This window comes from Nestor notabilis, unplaced genomic scaffold (assembly GCF_000696875.1).
Source record: "Nestor notabilis isolate BGI_N333 unplaced genomic scaffold, ASM69687v1 scaffold3218, whole genome shotgun sequence".
Lineage (NCBI taxonomy): Eukaryota > Metazoa > Chordata > Aves > Psittaciformes > Psittacidae > Nestor > Nestor notabilis.
The window spans coordinates 31,795-56,522 of record NW_009938598.1 but is presented as its reverse complement, the minus strand read 5'-3'; the positions used below and the strand labels follow the sequence as shown (position 1 = coordinate 56,522).

The 24,728-nt window shown below is 36.4% G+C and overlaps 1 protein-coding gene across 1 annotated transcript in view; it reads left to right on the top strand.

Moving 5' to 3' along the window:
* Positions 1-24,728, top strand: part of ZRANB3 (zinc finger, RAN-binding domain containing 3) — a 42,990-nt gene that overhangs the window by 5,260 nt on the left and 13,002 nt on the right. The window contains exons 2-10 of the mRNA XM_010019406.1: positions 10,750-10,768; positions 12,891-13,069; positions 16,067-16,298; positions 18,592-18,677; positions 21,281-21,452; positions 21,853-21,981; positions 22,766-22,885; positions 23,614-23,733; positions 23,880-24,059. Coding sequence (XP_010017708.1) covers positions 10,750-10,768; positions 12,891-13,069; positions 16,067-16,298; positions 18,592-18,677; positions 21,281-21,452; positions 21,853-21,981; positions 22,766-22,885; positions 23,614-23,733; positions 23,880-24,059 — 1,237 coding nt within the window. The remainder of the gene's footprint in view (positions 1-10,749; positions 10,769-12,890; positions 13,070-16,066; positions 16,299-18,591; positions 18,678-21,280; positions 21,453-21,852; positions 21,982-22,765; positions 22,886-23,613; positions 23,734-23,879; positions 24,060-24,728) is intronic.

Sequence of the window (24,728 nt, the reverse complement as noted above, 5' to 3'; positions counted from 1 at the left end):
TTATCAAAAATATTTTACAGGTTACTATTGAATTGTTCCTCACTATTATATCTCAGTATTTCTCTTCTGAAAGATACGGCACTATTATTTTCAGTTTAGTTTTGCTTTACTGTTTTAATTTCTGAAGTCCTCACAACACTACGGTCTGTTAGTTTACTTAATGTCTTAGTTTAACTTAAGGAAGTAGCATACAACTTCATTTATGCAGTGAAAACATAAACCATTGATTTCTAAAGGGAGAAAAATGTAACAGAAACGGTTGGCATGGAGAGTTCATATTTTATGGAGCTACAGCTATTTTATAATGATCAGTATATTATCAGTACTTATAAGATTATGTACTGAGTATTTATACTGATAGTTATCCATATTTATGGAGAACATTTATAAGAAAAAGATTTTCTTCAAGTTTTATTCATAGTGGGCCATTTTGTACCGAATAAGTTGCTGGAGACCCTAGTTAGCATTCTGACTATTTCCTTGCAAGCATGTAACAGTGACTGTCTATCATTCTTAAGTGCTGCATGTAAGGATGTAGAACTGGTTTAAGTACCAAACAGAATATTCTTTAATGACTCCAAATTCTGTAGTATCACTGTTGTTGTGAGACTGGAATTAATAACAATTCATTTCAATTCTTGTTATTAAACTTGTGACCAATTTGATCTTAAGATGAAGAGTTCAGAGTTCAACATGAAGGAGGTAAATTCAAAACCAGACAAGATTAAGTTAATCATAGCTTTTTCTGGGACATCTACTTATTCTGTCTGTTGCACTGACTTTGACAGACACCAAATTAATTAAATTGCATGTTAGAAAAGGAAATTCCTTTTACTTTTTTTTTTTTTTTTGAGTGGGGGAAGGCATTTTGGTGTTTCTTTTTTTTTGGCTGGGTTTTTTTGTTTGTTTGTGGGTTTTTTTAGTCATGTCTAGGAACATTTCTAGGAATGTTTGATTTTTATTTTAATTTGTACTTGGTGACTTGCAGCATCAGGTGCCGTAAACAAGTGTCTCTATTTGTAGATCTTCAGATCAGAGAGAAGTGGGAATAAAACAATTTTAAATCTTTTATGTGATTTCTGTCTGTAGTCTCAGTAGATTGTGGTTAGATAGTTTGAAAGAGATGTTTGAAACAAGGCATAAGTCTCTTGCTAGAGTAAGAAATAAATTCTTTATTCCAGCATATTCAGGAATAATTTTAGATACATGAAATGAGGATCAAACAGTTGATACATTTCAGCAATTAAATATGGAGTATCTCTGTGAGTACTGTGTTTTTAAAGAAAGGTTTCTTTTTTTAAAGACATTGGTTTGTAATGTTTCAGAATACATTTTACATCCGAGAAGTGCTAAGAGAGAGAGCTAGCTCACAGAATGAGGTCCAGATGCAAGAAATATGAATGAGAAACTGAGCCAAATTCTGCAGAGCTTTCATGGCCAGGGAGGCTTGTTTGGAAGTGATGCTGGAGAAACTGGGAGGCAATTCAAATGGAACAAAAAATGCATTGTCAGAAAGCGAATGTAGAATGTCATTTGGGAGAACTTTGTGGGGTAAAAAAAAATTAAATGTTTAAGAACAGAAAAAAGCAATGGTAGTAATCTGAGGAATTACCTGGGTTTAAACATCACCTCTTAGCAGTAGGAATAGAGAAGAGAATACAGATTTTTAGAAATGAGGGGCACAATGTGTTGGAGAGAAGAACCAAGTGAGACTACGATTGTAGGTAATAGGTTGTCAGCCGTGATGGAGAGAGGGGAAGTGAGTTTAGTGTTAGCTGTGTAGAAGTTTGCAGCGGGAGACCACACAGTGAAAAAATTGGTGTGTTTAAATATAAGCAGAATGTAAGGGATCAGTTTTGAGAATGTGAGACAAGCTGCTTTCATGCAAGTGAGAAAAAGCAAGGTCTTAAACAAGTATGAGTCAAATTCTGGCTGACTTAATGGCAGTTGGAAGGAGGGGGAGAACAGAGAGGCAGAAGAGCAAACTACCCCAAAGGTGGCTGGGTAAACGATTAAAATCCACATACTTTATGGTGTCTTTGTATTGTGTTGAAGGGGGAACATGTTAAAGGAAATAAATCAATGTAGAAAAGGGCAGCAGAATTGCTTAGTTCAGAGATACATGTCAGGAATGAAGTAGGATATTTTGTCAACAGCTGAATGGGTGGTTGTTTCTGAAGTATTTGGAAGGCACAGAAGTATTTTGAAGCATTGGTATGGAGAAGGAACAAAGGGTAGAAGAAAACTTAAGGCTGGCTTTGAGAGCCTGGGGTACTGGAGGGAAAAGACATTGAATCTGGGAATTATTGAAAATGGAGAGACTAGTGATGAGACTTTTTTCTAGGTAATTAGTTTCCCTATTGCCTGATTCAGCTAACTTTAAAGAGGAATGACATGAAGAGAGTAGTTCTGTAGCTTTTGCACTGCAAAGCACTGCATAGGGAGGGTCATGTGGGAATGCAGATCTTATTGGAAAAGCTGTGATAAGTACCTAAATTTCATTGAAAGTCGTTAGACTGCATACTAAGGAAGACCTACTGTTGATATTTGAGTCATGCCAATTAATACCAAGGTTAAGGTTTGTAGCTTAGGTTGTCAGAGTTGAAATTAGGTGATGTTTTTCTAACAGTTCCAATTAACCGAAGTCTATTTTTCTTGCATTGAATCAGCTGGTGAACCAGTTTGTCTCTGGAGCCAGTGACTGAATAGGTAGGCTTTTCACTGTAACAGTTAGGTGTCATCTTGACTAGAATGTTTATCATTTAACAGTTCATGTAATATATTCTAAAAACCTATTGAAGTGTCTGAGCTTAACCTTCAACTTGATATGTGTTATTCCACACATCTTGGTCAAAGCTAAAATACTAGAACACGCTGGCAAATACGCTCTCATAGCTTTCAAATCTTAATAAAGCATTTTAGATGTTTTTTTGTGTTACATGTTGAAGAGTGTTGGAGAAAAGCGTAAGACAGTACAACCATTCTCCTCTACATTCCTTCAGAGAAACATTAGCACTGCAGATGTGGCGATTAAGTGCATCTTACATTAGATTGAGGATTGGCTTTTGATTATTTAGGGTTTTTTAAAATACCTGGTGTAGTTCAAGAGCAAGGGTATAATCTAGCTTAAATCTTCTGGGGCTCTATTTTTGGTGAAACAACCTTGATTAAGAGAGCAAGGAAGTGAGCTCTCTTTGTTCTAGTTTTAGGACTGCATGCTGTGATTACTGACACACAAACGTAATGGTTGCTTGCGCAGTTTTATATAAAAATGTACTAAGTTCAGATTCCTTAAATAACCCTTGGTTAAGATGTTAGTGCTAAAGTGTTGGCTTGTGAGTAGGAGGTAAATTATATGTTGTAGCGTTATATAAAACTGACTCACATGAGTAGGTGAGAATCCCAAGAATATCAGGACACCCACATTAGTGAGAGGAAGATGCAAGCTTCCTCTGTACAACATGTTCCAAAGACTGCATTAACAAAACCAATTTTAATTCATTTCAGTAGTAACAAAATTTTTCAGTGTTTTAAGATACGGAATGCTACTTCTTTGACTGTCTTGAAAAATGCACTTAAAAGTGAAGGAGTTTTTTCTGAGGAAGTTATCTGCAGTTCTAACTTTTTTTCTAGATAAATAGCTGTTGAAAAGTAATCAAGAAGTTAAATAATTCCCACAAGCAAGCAATAGGTATATTGGATTCCTATACCCCTTTAGCTTCTAATCCTCCATGTAAGGAAGCAGAATTGTCTAGTTTAGAGAGGCTATTATTGCACAGTATTTCTGTAGTTGCAAGAATCCTCTAGCACAAACTGTATGATTTAGTAGGATTCTTGGTTATATAGACCTGAAGTACATGTCAGAGTGCTGTTAATTGGTATTCTTGCAAGAACAAAGTTCGAAATTAGATTCCTCGTCTTTGCAAAGATATCTTGCTGGAGCCATAATTTATGTAAGAATCTTTAACTGTATTTTTTTGCTTGGTTTTTGCATTTCAAAAGGGGTGACCTGAATATAACTCAGATACACAGAAATAGAAATTATTTTGGTTTAAAGAGTTTTAATCTGTTTTTTCCCCCTGAGACTTGTTTTATGAAACTGTTTTAGTATTAATCTCTTTCTGATACAGACTATTTTCTTGTGGCCATATGACATATGCCACATGATCTTACCCTCAGTTTCCTCCTTCTTCTTCAGTCAACATATCTGCATAAAATTTTAGACATCTGCTTCTCCTTTTGCTTTGCAAAGTTGTTCCAATCTTCTTGACATCAGCACAGCCAGGAGCCCTTTCTGCGCTCTCTGAGGTTTGAAAAATTGTAATTTCTATCCTTCCACAGGCAGAGCTTTTCTGACCAGAGCTTTCCTAAGGCTAGGTTTTGGCTTACTTTTTTAGTTCTTTCACCTGTTTTTTGCTAACTTCTGGTTTCTCTCGAAGATTTGCTGTGGTAAGAATCTGTAAGTACATCTATAAGCACACCTTTGCTTGGTTGTTGATACCGTTACAGGACTGTTCTGATGATGCATGCTAACTCCCGATATCTGCTTCTGTGGTTCTGACTCATCTGACTTGTCCCTTAGATTATGTGATTCTTCACATTTAGAGGAAAGCTTCAAACACAGTGATGGGTTTTGTGTATGATCTCAGGTGCTTGCATTTTGGACCTATGTGCACCTGGGGTGAACCAGTACACCTTCTTGCTGTCTTCTTTGCATGCGTATTCACTTACCAGGATACATTCTCACACAAAGCTTCCTGTTTTGCTCTTTGTGTTTGCATTTCAGTGGAAAAGGTAGTTTTATTTTAAAGCTAACGCATCTCGAAATGAAAGGGTTTTTAAATCCTAGTGGAGACCAGACTATGTGGTTCACTTCTATTTATGAAAGATACTACTGTGTCCAAAGCCCATTGCTAATCCTAAAACTGCAAAAGGGTTATGAATAGTAGGAAGCAGTGCACGCAACACATCCCAATGGGATTACGATGCTTTCTGTTAGGAGAAAATAGCACATTTCCTTGATAAATAGACAGGTATTCAAATGCTAGCCACAGGATTCACTACAAAGAAGGGAAACATTTAAAAATCAAATGGGAAAGAATCTGAAAGACTTTGCCATCGACTCTGGTGCTTTTTGCATGGTTGGACTTGGCTGCTGAGAGTAAGTGTAACTGAGACATCTAAAATGATTTTTTTCCTCTGCTTTTCTGAAACTTTTGACCATGTGGGCTGAGCTTATAACAGGATATGAAACTGCGTATCATAGCTCTGATTTATATTCTCGGATAGAGCTATTATTAAGGTGTCATATGAACAGATGGGATATGAATGATGAAGCTCAGATTGGGTAACTACCAGTTGAGAGGAAATGACTAATTGAACTTCAGAGAACAAGAAGTCTGTCTTCTTGCAGTCAAAATACATGAAACAAAAATACATATTTGTCCCTTCAGTGTAGCTGAAGATCTGTTTCTTCTGCTCTGACAGCATGGAACCTTTATGTTCATGTTGGCAACTTGTCTGACTGCAATAATATAGAACATCCTGAAGTTTGTTTTAAGTAGAGGCTGCATATTTTTAAGATTATGTAAAGCAAAATGTAAAGTATTGCTTTTTAACAGATTAATGCAACTATTAGATCTAAATTCTGTGTGGTTTGGGCTATAATGACAGGGAAGTTCTGTACATTTCAAATCTAATTGTGGTGATTATAAATGGGAAACAGTTGATGACTTCCCTCTCAGTAATATAAGCTATTTTTCATTGCCCTAGAGGCTAATGAAAAAATTTTGGATTTCTCATATTTTGTAACTACATTAAGCAGGCATCTTAATGTATTATATTTATTCTAAAACCATGAAAGCTACAGAGGATAAGTGCTCTGAAATGCATAAAGTCATAAAATAATTTGAATATCCTCAGTTTCCACTTAAAATAGTTTTATTAACTTCTACTTGTATCATAAACTTACCTTTTGTGTGATTTCAAAATTCTATCAGGTGTGTCAATAATGTTAACCAATTGGCAATTTTAAAACTGTAGCACTTTAGGAATTGGAGTATGAAGAGTGTGGATTAAAGCAGTGATTCATGTTGCTAACTGTATCATAACAAAGGACTTAACACCTTCAGATACTCTTTAACTGAAGCTTTAAAAACAGTTTTGTGCACCTGATTAATATCAATCTATGATGCGTGTAGCTGAATGTTTGAATGACTAAAAAATTGTATGCGTTGCAATTATAGGAAGAAAATCCAAGCTACTTATGACAAAGCTCTTTCATCATTGAGTGGGGGAAGACAATGAAAACTTAACTAAATAGCAAAATGTCACTATAGATGTGTAACTTCTAAGCATATGGTTGTTCCTGTGGAATCTCTCTTTGTGTTGGTAGTGCAGAAACAACGAAGATAAAACTGTGTTGGTCACTTTACACTGATAATCTTTTAAGAGTGGTTATTTTATAGATAAAATGATGGTAGTTACTTTGTACTTCATTTACCAGCAACAACATGATGAGTTTCTATAAATATTTATAAGCTGCTACATAAGAAATTTCACTTCAGACCTATTAAGTGGAAGACATGAAAAGATACTCTATAGCAGCAAAGATTGTATGAGCATAGTCTAAAAATGAGTGCAAATAGAAAAACAGAACAGCTTCTTACTCTTCAGCAGGTACTTGTCATCAAAGTTTAAGTGGCTACACTTTGCTCTAATGAAAAAATCCACTTTTATGCAAAAAAAATCTGTTTTCGTGGTTGATGCATTCTTAAGGCTTTTTATTTTAATTGCTATTCATCTTCTAATTGTCAGAGCAATTTGTAAATCACTCTGAATTTCTCCATTTTAGCTTGTTATCCTGAAAAAAAGAATGAAGTCCAAAGAGTTAGTTCACATATGCCAAAGTACAGTGCAGTTGGATCTTATGTATTCTCACTGATTTTTGTGTGTCTGAACTGGCCTAATTAGCATTTCATTATTTATGCAGTTCTACTAAAATGTAACTTGATATACTGAGAAATACTGTATTTGTCAGCACAAGTTGGCAAGGAACATTTGTATTCCTGTCCTCTTTACCACATTTCCTTACTACCAGATGCTACTTGGATGCAATATACTTTCGGTTATTGCTATATTTGTACATTTGCTCTGATATCCTTATACTACATTGCTGAAGGTGGTATTTGGTTTATTCTTGAGATGCTTCTGCGCTGTAGTTAATTGCTGTAGTCTTACTCATTTTCTACATTCGTGTAAGGAGTTTTAAAACCCCTGCAACAGTAGGTTGTTGTGCATTCCAATTAATTTCAGGCTTCAAACTCTTTTTAAAAAGCATGATTATTATACTGAAAGCAGTTGGTCTCTGAAAGAATCTGCAAAAAGAAAAACTTGGGTTTGTAAACTTCAGTTCAGGCAATTAACAGTGAGTATTAAATAAAGGGGAAAAAAAACCCCAGTCTTTGAAGTGAGCAAAAACTAACATTATTTTTAAATTAGTGTTGTGTTTTAGTTGTCTGCAAATAAATGTCTTTGCCCAGCTGCAAATCATAGGCATTAAGGCCCCACAATCATGAGTCGCCACTAAAAATAATTCTTTTCCTGACTTTTTCCTTTATAAATCTTTGCAAACTTGGGGGTTTGTTTTGTTATGTTTTCTTCCTCTATCTTCATCTCTCCATCTCTAACAACTGGCTGGGGAGCTGTGGTTACAAAGCTATTGAAAGTAGATAGTTTGTTACTTATAAAAAATTAATTTATATAAGATATATTTTGAATTAGTTTTGTTAGTTGAAAACTTGATTAAACTTACAGTGGCAGATGGAGTGAGCAAACAGCAGTATACGACGTTTCTCAGAATACCATTTATCTTGTACATCATGTCTGGAAAGTGCCAGTATGCGTCTTCTGCTGAGATCTCTGTTCTGTCCACAGAAATGTCCATTTTGGCCCCATGGCAATATGCATGTTATTAGACGTAATGACAGTTCTAAGTTGATAGTGCTGCTAAAGCATTAATCATTAGTGTAAAGTGCCTGGCGTTCATGCAGAAGAGACTTCTGTTGTGGTTTTGCATAGCTACACTAACTTCAGAGTACATACCACTCAAGAGCAGTTCCGTATTACTTTAAAAGATTTTCAGTATCAAAATACAGAACAGTTCTATCTTGGTGTGTTAGATTTTATTATAGACAAAAAGACCTGGAAGATCTTTCCTGTTTTTTCATGGAAGGAGCATTGCATTTCAGTTACATGGAGCAGTGGATGCACATATAGATATGCACCATAGGAGTACAGGAAGTTTCAGTTTCCCTAGAAGATGCAGTGGCTCGGAGCAGACTATGAAGAAGAATTCATCCAGAGCAATTCATCAAGGCTAGTTTGCGTCTGACTGAAAGCTACTGGGAATAATAAGTGGAAGCCACAAGGCAGAAGGATACTTGAGTCAGAGGGAAGACAAAGAATGGCCTGTGAAGTTTATTCCCTTCCAGAGCTTGAAATATTTCATCATTTCTGAGACATGGCACCTTTTTTCTGTCAGTAAACGTTTATAAATACTCAAGCAAAGTGATGGACTGCATTGAGCTGTCAGTCTATTGCTGTCACTTAGTTCAATCAACAACACACTCATTGCTGTGTTTCTCCATCAGTGGTTTGACTAAGCCTATGACCTTTGTGTGGCACTATGATACCGACTGGTGGGAGTTATTCTTCCAGTTAGCTTTTTATGACAATTTACAAAATTATATAATGCTTGAAAAACTTCCCAGATTACTTAGTAGTTAGAGAATTAATCAATTGCCAGTTATCTAACTGCAGCCCAAGCAGGTATTGCTATGAAATTGCAGAAATTCACACTTTGTGCCCATTTCAGATCTTGCCTTGGAATTCAGGGCCATTGATTCTAGTCTGAAGATATTTAGTAAATCTGTATCTTCATGTAATCCAGGGTTGCTATAGGAGAAAAGAGAAATTTTAAGTCATCGCCTTGTTGAAAGACTTAACGGGAGTAGGTTGTTTCCTCACCTCCCTCTTATCTTCACAGTTTTTGCTTGGACTTGTGCCTTCCTCTGAATTCATTAGTGTGTGTCCTGGGTTCAGCTACAGCAGTCATTTTTTCCCCTTCTTAGTAGCTGGTGCAGTGCTGTGTTTTTGACTTTCAGCCTGGGAGCAACGCTGGTAACACCAATGTTTTTAGTTGTTGCTCAGTAATGTTTACTGCGACCAAGGACTTTTCTCAGTCTCATGCTCTGCCAGGGAGGAGGAGGAGCCGGGAGGAAGCAGAGGCAGGACACCTGACCCGAACTGGCCAAAGGGCTATTCCATACCACAGCACGTCATGCCCAGTATATAAACTGGGGGGAGTTACCAGGAAGGCCCAGATCGCTGCTCGGGTCGGGCTGGGTATTGGTCGGCGGGTGGTGAGCGGTTGTGTCCTCTCCCCTTGTTATTCCTCTTACCATTATTATTGGTAGCAGCAGTGGTTTGTATTATACCTTAGTTACTGGAGTGCTGTTATCTCAACCCGTGGGAGTTACATTCTTTCAGTTCTCCTCCCCATCGCTCTGGGAGCAGGGGGGGGAAGAAGGTGGGGAGTGAGTGAGTGGCTGTGTCATTCAGAACTGTGTGGTTCACAGCTGGGCTTAAACAACAACAGTGTGTATGAATTTGATATATGTATTTTATCTAATAATTACTAGAGGTAGAACAAGCTCTTTTAATTCTTTTGATAACGCTTTTGAATTGGATATGTTTGTTGGTTAGATTTTGGGGTTTTTTGTTTGTTTTACAGTGTCAGAGGGGGTTTCCAGTGTGGAAAAGTGTGTAAAGTAGTAGAGGTAAAAGTTTGTGAAGTAGTTGAAAGCTGAGATTGTAAAATAACTGCGGGTACACATTGGAAAATGCATTATCCATTTAATGGCTTAACTAAATGTCCATCAAATAATTTCCTTTGTCCTTCATCTAGTCTCAAAGATTTGATGAAGAAGCTTGCGTGGGCTAGAAACATTTAAGTTCCCTAGACTCTGCTTGAGTTAAGAATGTATGTACTAAATAACTGAAGTAAACTAAATAACTCAAAATACTTATAAGAAGTTCATACAAAAGGTGACATTTAATGCTTAGAAAATGTGAGCATGCTGAACAGAATGTGCTAGTTTTGACGGTGGGCTTGGAATTGTCATTGTCTTTACATGGCATAGCTTTAAGTAAGTGACTCCAAAATGGGGAAAAATGTAAGTCAATTTTTTACTACTTTAGCTAACACAATTGGTGGGGGAGAGGGATTGTCTGTTTCTATTTCAAAACAAATGTGACAGCTCTGGAAAGCAGCTTTTTAAAATCAGTCTGATGTATAAATAATCCGTAATCATGAAGCAGAAAAACCATTGCTGTATCTGAAAGACAAAAAAAATTGAAGATGGCCTTCTTGCTTTGAAAATGTCACTTAAGATTACAAGTAATTTAGCACTAGACCAAAGCAGCAATTCAGTTTTAGAATGCAAGTTCTTCAGTAATGCTAACAAATTGAATATACGTTTTTACAATAATTGGCATACTTCCTTTCAAATTCATAACAAATTTACTTTTTGCAGTTGATATCTGTAAGAATGAAGTCTACATTGTTTCCTTTCATTGATTCAGTAAATCCATAACTTAAACCAATACTTATGAATTGTTTATTATAAATTTATGTTACATTTACTATATATTTTTGCTTTTTTCCCCTCTCTTTTGTTTCTTATTTAGGTGTATGATTGCTGATGAGGTAAGTGATGTTCCTGTTTCTCTAACACCACTTTTTTTTATATGAATGTGCTTCCTACAGATGTGGCTTTTTTTTTGTTTGAGAGATGTGGGCAGAAAGGTTGGTAATGAAAAGGCCTAATTCCTCTGATATTCAGCAGATACTCTGAAAACGTCTAATCAGGGACACAAAAAACCACCCAACCAAACAAAAACAAACCCCACACACAGAGGAAAAAAAAACCAGAACCCCCCCCCAACCCAAACATGGAACCTGACATAAGCTTAAAAGAATCTGTGAGAAAACTTAGGAGGTTATTTACGTGACATCTCCTCTATTAACTCAATCTTAAAATATTAACTCAGTTGATTTATTTTATTTTTTAGCACTTTGTAATTTCGTAGCTATTTTTAATGGATCAGGAGACATTCCTGGCCCAGAGAGGTGGATTTTGAACAGATACGCCTTCCAAAGATGAATTTTCTTAAATGCACTGATCAAGAGTAATAGTGAAATTCATTACTCACATACAGTTGAAAACTTGTATTTTATTCCATATTAGGGAAATTTGATTCCAGCATTTCTTCCCACAGATAAAACATTTTTTTATAGTGTATAATGTTCTTGATGTGTTGTCAATTAAAATCTTACCAAAAAGGAGGTAATGTTTGGGGATTGATGTAGTCTCCTAATTCTAATTTGGGTTTTCTTGAAACATGAGGAGGGAAAATGAGTGTGTGTGTGGGGAGTCTGACCTAGACAGGTGATCAGGTATATGGGATCTAGATTCAGTAATGGGTGTGCTACTGCAGAGACACCTGCCGTTTATTCCCTGCTTATTTCAGCTCAGTTGCCTGGAACGTCACCAGTGACTGGGCAGTCTGAGTTAGTGAGACAGCTGTGGCAACCAACAAAAAAATAACATTGGATTTGTTTTCAGCTGGCTCAAGCACTACCGGTGACACCAGGGGGGCTTGCAGGAAAATTTTAGTGAAAACTTGGCAGGTTTTAGTGGAAACTTAGTATCGCAGTACTTCTCTGCCTTTTTTTTTTTTAATTTCTAGTAATAGTAGAAAGATTCATTATGTTTTCTATACCTGGGAAATCTCATGATACCATGACATCAGTCCATTTAAACTTAATACTGAGGATATAAGTAAGTTGTTCTTTTATGTCTCTACCATGAGTAGTTAGATAGCAGCAAATCAACTCAAATACCCGCTGGATAATCCAAACTTTAAGATTACATTAGTAATCTTAAACTAAAAGAATACTTTAAGGCCAGTCTCTGCTTTAGTGCTTAACAGGAGTCTGGAACTGTCTCTTGCCATATAACAAATAGAGGAAATTTGTTGCCATGAACAAATAGAGAAAATAGCTTCATTCTTTGATAAAATCTTGGATGTTTTATTTTTTAAACAAACCCCAAATTCTGGATCTTATAGTCATCTATTGTTATCTGTATTTATAAGTCATTAGATGGGAGTGTTCTTACCTGTATGATATGAAGTGAGTACTTTCTTGTTGAATACGTATCTATGTATTGTATCTTTACCCTTCACCTTGTTTGTAACCTGAATTCTCCACTAGGTGGACTTCCTCTTCTGTGTTAAAGAGAAACTGTTAGCCGTGGTAAATGAAGGCAGTAGTTTCTTTTTGTTGACCTACTGGGTCAAAAGTCGAGTTCTTCATATAGATCTTCCTTTGTTCTTCAGTTGCTTATGCAAATTAGGATAAAGTCATCATTTTTATTTTAAGAAGACATCCCATTTTTTTCTTCCCTTTGCATAGTCTTTAAAATGTTTTTGGTAGCTTAACAAGTTAAAGAGTTTGATCTTTGTAGTCTATCCTACTAATGCCCTGAAAGAGACAATCTTCTGAAATTAATGGAAATGCTTTTTTCAGCTTTAGTGACCTAACTAGATATAACATATGTATTAATCCATTTAAAGAGAAGCATCTACTTTCATAAAATAGGATCTGTGGTAACAAATTGACAAGAAAATAGATACTGTGCAAGTAGTTCTTTGGCTTTGTTTCCTTTATCTGTTTTGCCTTTGCAAAATAATTTTGGTGGTTCTGAATGGAATATGCTTTCTGAGCAGAGACTTCTGTTTTTAATTTTTATCTTTTCTTTTCCCAGATGGGGCTCGGTAAAACAATTCAAGCAATTGCCATCTCCTATTACTATAAAAACGAATGGCCTCTCTTAGTTGTAGTACCTTCATCTCTGAGGTACCCTTGGGTTGATGAGGTGGAGAAGTGGATTCCAGAACTCTCTCCAGATGATATTAGCATCATTCAGAACAAAACTGATACTGGGTGAGTAAAGTTTGTTGTTCTTCTGCAGACAAACTTATTCAGCCCTGCTCTGCTAAAGCAGGGCCACCTAGAGCCAGTTGCCTGGGACTGCATCCAGGTGTTTTTCAGTATTTCCAAGGATGGAGACCCCACAGCCTTTCTGGATAGCCTGTGCCAGTGCTCAGTCACACCTGCAGTAATAAAAAAAAAAGCGTTCCTGGTGTGCACAGGGAACTTCCTGTGTCTCAGTTTGTGCCAATTTCCTCTGGGCCTGTCACTGGGCACAATGGAAAGGACCCTGGCTCCATCTTCTTTACACTTTCTCTTCAGGTATTTACATTAGTAAGATGCCTCAAGAGTCTTCTTGTTCCTAAAGACTGAACAGTCCCAGTCAGCCTTTCCTCACAGAAGTGCTCCAGGCCCTTAGTCACCTTATGGCCCTTTGGTGTACTCTTTCCAGTACATCCATGTCTCTCTTGTACTAGGGAGCCCAGAACTGGACACTGGCCTCACCAGTGCTGAGTACAGAGGAAGGATCACCTCCCTCAACCTGCTGGTAATACTTTGTCTAATGCAGCTGAGGATACAATTCACCTTCTTTGCTGCAAAGGCACTGTGCTGGCTTATGTTCAACTTGGTGTCCACCAGGACCCCCAGGTCCTTTTCTGTTAAGCTGCTTTCCACCTGGGTGGTCCCCAGCATATAATAGTGCATGGGGTTTTTCCAGGATGCTGGACTCTTCAGTTCTCCGTGTTGAACTTCATGAGTTTCCTGTCAGCCTTTTTCTCCAGCCTGTCATGGTCACTCTGGATGGAAGTGTGACCTTCCGGTGTGTCAGCCACTCCTCCTGGTTTTGTATTACTATAATGTGGTAGTTGCTCACCTCCTTTGAAGTCGAGAGATCTGGTTCTTGCAAAATGGCAAGTGCTTGTCTACTGAAAATTAGATTACTTCAGTGTGTCTGAAATTGAACATACACAGTTCTTCTCAACTCTGATGAATTACCTCATTCATAAGCCTCTGTAAAACATTTTGAACACATTTTTAGAAAACCTTTGGTGTACATTTAAAATAAAGTAATTATTGTTAAAATTCTATTTAGCACACTGAGGAAAATTTGTGAGTTAGAGTAAGTAATCTCTAAATAACTGAAAACATCATCATGACCTAGGCTTTCTATCTGTAGACTTAATAGCATGAATTCATGGAAGAGAGACTTTCAGTCTTGTGTGTTATTCTAATAACTCTCCTATTGCACTGAATTACAAGGGTATTGTTTAGTCTGCTTTACTGTAAATGACATGCTTGATTTCATGGTAATGTCTAGATGTTGTTCTAAAACTTCTGGGTAAGGGACACTGATCTTCATGTTGTCTGAGGAGTATCAGAAAGTGACTTGACTGCCAAGATGTGCAGATGGGACAGCAGCTTGGAACCTTCCTTGTGGTAACCAGAGAAATCCAAATGAAAATGCATTTTAAAAGTAGCAGTTGCTACTGTTAGTCAATATGTAAGTTTATCATAGGAATATGGGAACTAAAATAAGGATCCAATGAGCCTTCTTTTTTTATTTTTTTTTTTTAAAGCTATTTAGCTGAAGTGTACACAAACTTAATGCTTATAGTGCTGAATGCAGGAAGGAGAAATGTGAAATAGGGAAAATAATGGAAAAAGTAAACAGCAAACAATTATGTTCATTTTGTCTCTTTAAGATTTTTAAAAGAGGTAGACCTTAACCATTATCACTTTTATTCAACCGCAAGGGAAGAGGAAAACTTGGGTTTCTGCTTGTTTTAACTCCCAGGAGATTTCCTAGCTGTAAGCGAGGTAGCTGTTGAACTGATTAATATTTTAACATTAAAAAGTGTTTTATGCATTTGCAAGAAAATGCAAAAATGCAGCTACCAAACTTGGTTAAGCATTTTGTAACATTTTGCTTCCATATGTTCAGCTTGGATTTCTCTCCATTCAATACTTGCTTTTCTTCAAAACTTTAGCAATGAAATTTACTGCTTGAATGTTAACTTCTTAATTTAAACAGATTAAAATATACTTAGGTATCTTATAATTTCTAACTAAATTTGAAATTGTTTCTTGACTAAGTTGATTCCACCAAGAATAAATAATTTTATTTGTCTTTTTTTTTTTTTATCCGCCTTTCACAATGGGGTATGGGAAATTCTTGTTTTCCTGTTTGCTGCATTTATCCATACACTGACAGCCAGAATCTGTAGTGCATTGACCACAGTGCCAGTGCTCTTAACCATTGCCTCTTCTTCCATACCCAGAAACATGAATATACACATGCATATACTTTCTTCCTCATAAATACTCAAGGAAACTTCAGCTTAGTTAGGTCTTTGATCTGGTGCTACTGGAGAACAAATAAAAATCATGCCAGCAGAGCAGTAGCGTCTGACAGATGGCTAGACCAGCTATGACTCTCATTCTGGTGACTTGTTTGTCTAATAACTCTTAAGAGTTCCTGTGCTGCTCAAAGGCTCCTGAAGGGCCACAGTGCTCTCTAGTGATTTAAAATTAATTTGTGCCTTGGGCCTATATGTGTCTTTAAATTTATTGTAAGAAGTTGCTTTCCAACTAAACACTAATTTTTCACCTTGTGCCTTTTTTTTTTTTTTATTACTTCAGGTGATTGGGTGCTGTTTACATAATGTGCTCATAATGATCTGACTTGTGCAATATTTTTATCCAGAAAGTAGGTTTATCCAATGCAATACTCCTGGAAATCGGCACAAGTTGAATGCAACCAGATAAATGAACTTCCTTTTAAATGTAATGTCTGTCTTTTAAAAATGGCTATGAAATGTGTGTGATTTGTAAGTGTGAGATGCTAATGTGTTATAAACACGAAAAGCTGTTATTATTAGTTTGACAGCCCACTGATTAATCAATCATACATATGTCTTTAAAAAAAATTAGTTTGGTGTAATTCATTTGCTATTTTCATTTTCCTACAATGAAAATTTGCTAAGAAAACTTCTGTATTTTCTCTTTTAGGAGAATATCAACCAGCAAAGTAACGATTCTGGGGTATGGCCTGTTAACTTCTGATGCCCAGACTTTAGTAGACGCCTTGTACAGGCAGAACTTTAAGGTAGTTGTGATTGATGAATCACACTACATGAAATCCAGAAATGCCACCCGTAGCAAGATTTTATTGCCAATTGTGCAGAAAGCTCTTAGAGCTGTTCTTCTTACTGGAACTCCTGCTCTAGGAAGACCTGAAGAGGTATTTGACATAATGTGTTTTGTTTTTTAAGGCTAGTGTCAGTAATAAATGAACAATTTTGTAGTTTACTTGAATATGTACAGTTATATGCATTATAACATCAAACCTGCACTTGCTGCATTAGGAAGCACAAGTAAGAGGACGAAAACAATGTCTTTGAGTTGATTACACTGATGTTTTACAGATTTTTTTTGCACTCATGCACAGGTGACTTGAAACAGCGTTTCTGATAAGAAATTGATCTTACATGTAACAGACTGTTGGATGGAAGAGAAAATAAGAGTCGAAGTAGATAATTATTTGGTCCTACTGTGTAGAAGAGTCCTTGGTAGATAAGAACTTGTATTAAATCTTCTGCTTGATATAGGATGTCCTTTATTTGTAGCTGGTCTTTTGAATATTCCTAATGTTCACTTGTATTACATAAGTGGAAAAAAAATACATCCTGTGCGTGTTGCAGTCCAGAAAGATAAATTTTTCTTTGGAGGAAATCCAACTTATGGAACTGGGGAGGAGCAAAGAGGAAACTGAAACCTACTTGAGTTTTATACTGAACCCAAGAAAACTGCCTTTATTTATCAAATATAGAAATTAATGGAATATAAGAGCTGATTTGTATCCAGGGACCTTATAAGGGTTATATAGGTAATACTTTACACTTTAGAGTTTCTTGTTGTGTAAACAGAATTATGTCAAGACCCTTTAATTTGGTCAGAGAGGTTATATCTTGAGAAAGATATCCACTGTATGAAAAAGGGGTTGGTGTATTATGAGTGTTTGCTTAAAACTTTAAAACAAATGTTTATTTCTGTGGGTGTGGATAATTCTGAAACTGCCTGCACATGTGCCAAAGACATTTCAACCAGCCCTGGAAGAAGAACTGAAGTTAGAAAGTGTGTTGTGCATTGGTACAAAGATCAGTAAGAAGCATTGCTAAAGGCCCTTGAAGGAAATTCCATACAAACTTTCCTTGATCATGGTAATGGGGTCAAAATTCATGACCAAATGGAAAATGATTTGAGAGGTTTTCATAGTGGCACCAAAGTTCTGCCGTGGCTTATAAGGCAGAGTTTAAAAAGCATTACATCTCTTTAATCAGTTTTGTGTCATAAGCAGAATCTTTCTGTGAAGTCTTTAAACGGAATATGTATAGGAAATTAAAAACATGATTAATTTTTATTTATGTACTTTTATAGCAAATAATTACAGGCAGTTTCTTGTTTGGCCTATAAAATATTAAAATAGCATTTCAGTTGGGTGATTAAATTGGGTTTGGTGGGGGTTTTTTTGGTTTGGGGTTTGAGGGGTTTTTGTTTTGTTTTAACTTGTTTTTTTATTTTTTTCTTAATAGTGCTTTTCAATTCCCTAACTTTTGTCTTGAAAGAAGCCTATGAAGAACAAAATCAGGCTATAGGAATTTTCTTTTTGGGAGAGGTCACTGGCATGTGATTAGGTAATATGAAAGCTTAAATGGCAGAAGTGATGCACAGTAGATTTAAGAAGATAGCAGGGGAATGCATTTAGGAGAGAGCCTTCTATATTATCGTTTGTCTCTATGCTACCCCCTTGCTTCTTCTGAACAGTGTGTCAGATCTAGTAGTGACCTTTGAATTCAGAAAGCTTTGACAGTAAAGCAGCTTATAAAGTAAGATTCTTTCTGGGTTTAGGTTCTTTAGGTTGTCTTTAGGTTCTTTAGGTTGTCAAAACTGATATTTACCTCCTGCTATGGGGCTTTGAGCAACCTGGTGTAGTGGAAGGTGTCCCTGCCAGTGGCAGGGGGGGTTGGAACCAGCTCTGTTCTAGAACAAACCATTCTATGATATTCAACCAGGAAAAAAGGCATGGAATTTCTGGTCTGTATTGACATTGTCTATTTTTGGAAGTAAAACTAAAGAATGAGTAGGTTTTCCATTTATTTTAAGAAACAGACTATTCATGGAATAGCTGCACTGAAGCTTTGCAGAAGCCCGTGTACCTGGCAAATGACAAAAATTGCATTTTTAGGAATAACATCTTCTTATCCATGTTTTCTTGTCCAGTATAAGTCTTTTCTAAGTCATCAGCATAGTGCTGTGATGTTCAGGGTGCTCTGTTCTTTGAGGGTCTCCCAAAACTGTCCTGTCTGAAGGCACATGCATACTCCTGTGGAATATTTTTGCATGTCTACCAAGCTGTGTACTTTGTGTGCAACTACCGAATGGAAATTTAACACAGTAATCATGTAACAATTATTTCTGAATAGTCTTATGTTTACAGGCAATTTTTCAGTATTGCTATTTTTTTTTTAATTCAGCTTTTCATGCAGATTGAGGCACTGTTTCCAGGAAGATTCGGAACTTGGAGTGAATATGCCAAAAAATACTGCAATGCTCGTGTCAGGTATGTCTGTACTTCATAGAATTATAGAATAGTTTGGGTTGGAAAGAGGCCTTAAAGATCATCTAGTTCCAACATCTTCCAGTAAACCAGGTTTCTCAAAGCCCCATCCAGCCTGGCCTTGAACCCATCCAGGGATGGGGAATCCACAGCTTCTCAGGACAACCTGCTTCACTGCCTCACCACTCTCATTGTGAAGAATTTCTTCCTATCTAATCTAAATCTACCCTTTTTCAGATTAAAGCCATTCCCCCTTGTCCTGTCACTACCTGCCCTTGTTAAAAGTCTCTCTCCAGCTTTTTGTCAGCCCCTTTAGGTCCTGGAAGGCTGCTCTAATGTCTCCTCAGAGCCTTCTCTTCTCCAGGCTGAACAACTCCAGCTCTCTCAGCCTCTCTTTTCCTATAAGTGTCTTCGATTTTCTTGTCGTTTGAAGTGAGAGAATCTGTAAGTAGTACTTAAGTACCATTCTGCTTGGAAAGCCAGGGTCAGGTACCATCTCCTCCATCAAAGAGGATGAGAAAAGGAGACTTTATTTGAGGACAAAATTGGAAGATTTAAAGTCTGAAATAAACTGCCAGCACTTTAAAATTATTTACAAATTTACTGTCACTAGTATGAAGTGTATACATTTTACCTTTAGAGTTGGAGTTTCAGACTGTCTTATGCTCATGTCATGTAATAATTTACATCTCTCTTTATTATGGGATCTAGTCTTTTTCCTATGCCCCCATGCATGGGTGGAAGAAAGTCCAGTATCCCTTGCATCTTTAATGAATTTTCATCTTTCTTGTGCTTTAACTTATTAACTTGAGGAGCATTCATTTCCCTCTGACTTGCTTCCCTTAGCTTTAATTTAATGATTGGTTTCTCTAGCTATATTCTAAAATAGAGGGGATAGAGGAAGCTCTGATGTAAAGTGCTTAGTTTTATCCATCTGAATCTGATACAGTCTGGGATGAAAGAAGTTATGAGAAAGCAAGAACCTTTAAAAAATTTCTTAGCTAAAAGGTTTCTTATCTATAACTTCAAAGCAATAGATTTTGCCAGCTAAATTGGCTAGCATTTAGATTTAATTTTTACAGTAATAATTACATGGTTTCATTTTCATGTAACTTGTTTTTCTCCCTCCATCATATGCATTTTATCAGCATTTAACTTCAAATAACATGGAGCAGTGCTGTCTAATTTTCAGAGAAAAGCTATTTTTTCCATGGTGTTTTGACTGAATGCATCTGTAATTTTCACACCACAAGTGTGCTTGGGTACAGCATGGTTAGCTACTCAATCATAGATGGTAATCTTATTTTTGGAATACCATAAATGTAATAGAAATCAAGTTCAGGGTTTGGCAAGCTTTCAGTAAATAACTTTGTCTTCATGACTTGGCTGAAACAAAACATCCTGTGGTAATAAACTTGATAGTATTATTTTATGCAGCCCTTTTTGTGAAATGCTGTGGGGTTTTTTTTAGGTGTTCATAGACACCTGTTTCTAAAGATGAGGTCCAAAGTATTTCTGTGTGGTTTCGCCTACCATGTCTTTTAAATCCCCAGTGCACAAGCTCGAGGGAGGAAACCTTTCTGAGGACAGCCATATAAATAGACCAAAGAAGGCATATGAGTAAAAGATGATGCTGTGTGCCATCTACAGAGCATTCTAAGTGCGTTATGCCAATAGTTCACCACTGCAGAAGCAAGTCCCTCGGTCTGTTTCGCAAATGGTTATAGGCAGCCAAGTAAAATAGTGTTCATAAGCTCAGTAAAGCTTAAAATTATCTAGTTTATTTTAAATTACCAGTAAAATTGCATGCTTGCAACATACTTTTCTGGCCTTGGAAAATGGTACCTGGGCTTTTCTCCAAAGGCAGCAAAATCTGTCATGCTCGTTATTTTGTTATCTCTTGGCAATGTTGACAGAGAAAAGCTGCTGTTCCTTAAAAACACTTCCTTAAAAAACAACAAAGTGAAAAAGAACAAGGAAAACTAAGTTAATAAATTCTTTCTCTTTTCAACCTTTAGCTTTTTAACCTTAAACCTACTTCCACTATTTAAGCTTGCTTATAAAATAGTATTCCATTTAAAGATGGTACCTTAAGCTTTAAATCCCATCTCTGACTCTAACTAGGAGGGAATTTCTGGGGAGGGGAAACAAAGGAATATTAATGGTGATCTTTGCAGCTTTCATGATAGCTTCTTTCTTAGTTATTCTTCTCTATAATATAATAAAGGGCATTCTCATGGTGGTATATTCTTTTCAGTAGTCCATTGAAACAAGAGTTATAAAATTATACCTGAAACTTTTGCTTCCTGTAGAAAGGGAAGTGTAGCTGGGATGAAATAGAGGATCGTATGCATCTGATGAGTAGAAATGCCTACAAGACAGCGGTATCTGCTGGGAAGTCAAAGCAGCTCTGGCTTTAGCATTGGAAAGAATCAGACAGAAAGCAATCATCTCTGTGGTGTAAACAGGAGCACCTAGTGTAAACAGTGTCACCTAGCATACTTTCTTATGTAATAGTGTGGTTTAAAATTAATTATGTACTGAAGGTTTCTATTGAATTTAGAAGAGCTAGTTTGTACCCTCCATTTCTGATTTTTCATTTTCAGGTTTTTTGGTAAAAGAGCTCAATGGGACTGTAGAGGAGCTTCAAATTTAGAGGAACTACATCAACTTTTAAGTGAAATAATGATCAGAAGACTGAAGAATGATGTTCTAACTCAGTTGCCTCCCAAAGTTAGGCAGCGTATTTCTTTTGACCTTCCACGAGCTGCAGCTAAGGTAAATTTTCCACTTATGCTAAGAGTGCATGTGTTCGTAAATAGTCCTATCTATGTATTCATATGTATTTATATGTATGCATGTGTATTATAGGTGGTTGCAAAGAATGTGTGAATATATAACACAGCATCTCTTATTCTTTTTAAAATATAACGAAGAGCATGAATGTAGCAATTTTTGTGGCATCAGAAAACGATAAAATTCCCTCTAATTTTAGTACAGTCTTTTTCCTTTGTGTCTTACTTTCCCTTAGATTTTGAACCCTACAGTTACTTCCAGCCAAATTTGATAGAGTTCTCAAAAGCACTCAGTTCCTAAACATTTTATGTTGAAATGTATATGTTGAGGTAGAAGATGCTTTGTACTATATATCTAACCACTGGTCTCTTCTACCAATTAGAATTTAAATACCACATTTGCAGAGTGGGAGAAATTAATGAGAAATCTGAATTCAGATTCCACTGAAAGACACTTTCCTGAAGTCATGAATCTAATCACACGCATGTATAAAGAAACAGCCATTGCCAAGGTAAGCATGGAAGTCTTTTCTTAATATATTTTAAATATCCCGTCTGTTTTTAACTTAATAAAACTAATTGTATTGGCCTGAATACTAGATGAGGTTCAGGTTTCTTATAATCTCAATGTGGAGAAATGCTCTTTTTTTCACCCTGTGTGTTTACAGAATAAGATGAGCCCCATTATAGCAACCTCAGCTAAGTGTTAAAACTGTTACTGAGTAGGAGTCCACCAAGCTGGCTGAGACTGTCCAGGCATACAGCCTCCCAACAGCACTAAATGCATCTGACAGACTTAGGGATATACTGAAGGTGGGTGCTTCAGAGACATACATACCTGTGTGCCAGCAGCTGCTGCAGCTGACCCAGGATGGTGCTAATGCAGCCCTTGTGCAGACTGCATTCTGTCAGTTTGTTTTTGTTTTTTTAAATATGGCTTAAAACATCAGATAGTGATCTTGTAATTAAAGGGGTTTTATCTACATCTTAATCTGGAGGAAGTGCCATGTAATTGTGTGGGGGGTTTTTTTTGATGGTAAATGTTTGGATTATTTTTTTTTTTCCTCTGAGGTTTCTTGACAACATAAATTTGTGTTTGTTCATTTGTTTTCTTATAATTAGATTGAATAATTTTGTGTATAACAGTGTTGATTTTGACAAAGTCTTAAATGGGTAACAGGAAAAATGGGAATTTACCTTTTCCTATTACAGGAAATTGAAAGCCATTAAAATAAAAACTGTCTTTTTGAACATCTTGTGTGTCTTAACTAATGAAAATGAACTCTCTTACTCCAGGCAGGAGCAGTAAAGGACTATATCAAAATGATGCTTGAAAATGACAAACTGAAGTTTCTAGTTTTTGCTCATCACTTAAGCATGCTTCAAGCCTGTACAGAGGCAGTTATAGAAAAAAAGGTAATGATTTAACAAATGCACACACAAATTTAACTTCAGAATTTGCAAATACATATAAGCTTTGTTTGAATTCAGTAGAATTGCCTGTGTGTACAGAAATCTGTGGATTTTAAGTATATACAGGTCAGTGCCACTGGATTAAAAGGTGTCCTGGTTTTGAAGAACTGTTTTGTATCTAAGGATAATGTAAACACTCATACCTGGTGTGATACTTTGTTATTATTGACTCAATGTTGTAGGCAGTTGTTTCCCAAAATTTCCTATCAATATGCTTCTATTTACTTTTTTTTTTTTTTTTTTAATTTTACAAAACACTCTCATCTCACCTGAATGTTTAATTCAAAGCAGTAAAAATGTTTGCAAACAACTTTCTTATTATTTTGATCGTGGACTCTAAAGCATTGCTAGGGAATTGTGGCTAACTTTGCTTTTTATATTATTATTTTGCAAATGCTTGAAATTTTAATAAGTCATGTCAGGGAATTTACAGAGTCTGCTATGGAGTATTGTATTTTAAGATCTGATATTCATTGTCTTCTTTTGTAAATAGGTAATACTAAGTCTACACCTCTCTACGTAGAGGCTTAATTGTAAATCAAAGGGCAAAAGTACTGATGTCTCAATGACAGGAATAGAACAGATGTTTTCATATTTTTGTTGGGGGACAGAGTGTGACTAGATCCAAAACTAGACACTGATAATGTAATTTTGTCTCTGATACTTTGTAGGTTCGCTACATTCGAATAGATGGAAGTGTTCCTTCAGCAGAAAGGATACATCTTGTCAATCAGTTTCAGAAGGATCCTGATACACGGGTTGCTATTTTAAGTATTCAAGCAGCTGGTCAGGTAGGACAGAAAAGAAAATACGTGAAATCAGAAACTTGAAGAGTACAGCCACTGAAGGCATTGATGACAGAAGTGATTTACTGAAGGCAGATATTGAGTTGATTGTGGAATCTTTTTTCTAAAATGCATATACTTATTCTGTTTAGGGTTTAACTTTCACTGCTGCTACTCATGTTGTGTTTGCTGAATTATATTGGGATCCAGGCCATATTAAGCAAGCAGAAGACAGAGTACACCGAATTGGGCAGTGCAGTTCTGTGAATATTCACTTCCTTATTGCAAAAGGAACAATGGATATTCTAATGTGGGCAATGCTGAATCGCAAGGTATGTGTGGAGTAGAACCAAATAATCAAGAACTTGCTATGGTTAACATAGCAGTTAAGTGCATGTACCAAATAACATTAACATTCTTACTTACCTGGAGGACCTAGAATTGCTAGTCATCAAAATGTCCATGTCTGGTCTGAAATAGTCTTTTCTAGCTCTTTCTGCACACTCATAACAGCTAGAGGTGTGGGATTTTTTTTTAAACCGGATGAATATTGTGCCTTCATTAAACTTCAGTTCTGAGAGGCAGAAGTGTTACAGTCATCTTATCATCTGTTGCCAGATTGCACAGTCCTTGTTAGGAAGAGTAGTTCCATTCTGCTTTCTTTGCTTACTTGGAAGATCTTTGAGAATTCACAGTAGTAAGAAAAATAATTTGGCTGTTCTGCTTCTGTGACCTTTTTGTAGCCTTTGATACCATTCATTAGTGTCTTGTTTTGATAACTGCGGTGTGTTAGTCTTCTGTCAGCTCTTGTTTTCTGATACTTCCGAAAGTGTCAATGTAGAAAGAACTGCCTGTTAAACTCTAGTTGTCAGAATCATTTGAGATTGTGGCTACACAGGATTTATTCTGATGCAAATGCTGACTTATGGTTCTTGTTCCTGTGCTTGGCTACTTCTGTGTTGCAGTGCTTCAACTGTTTGTGTCCATACAGTTACTGTATT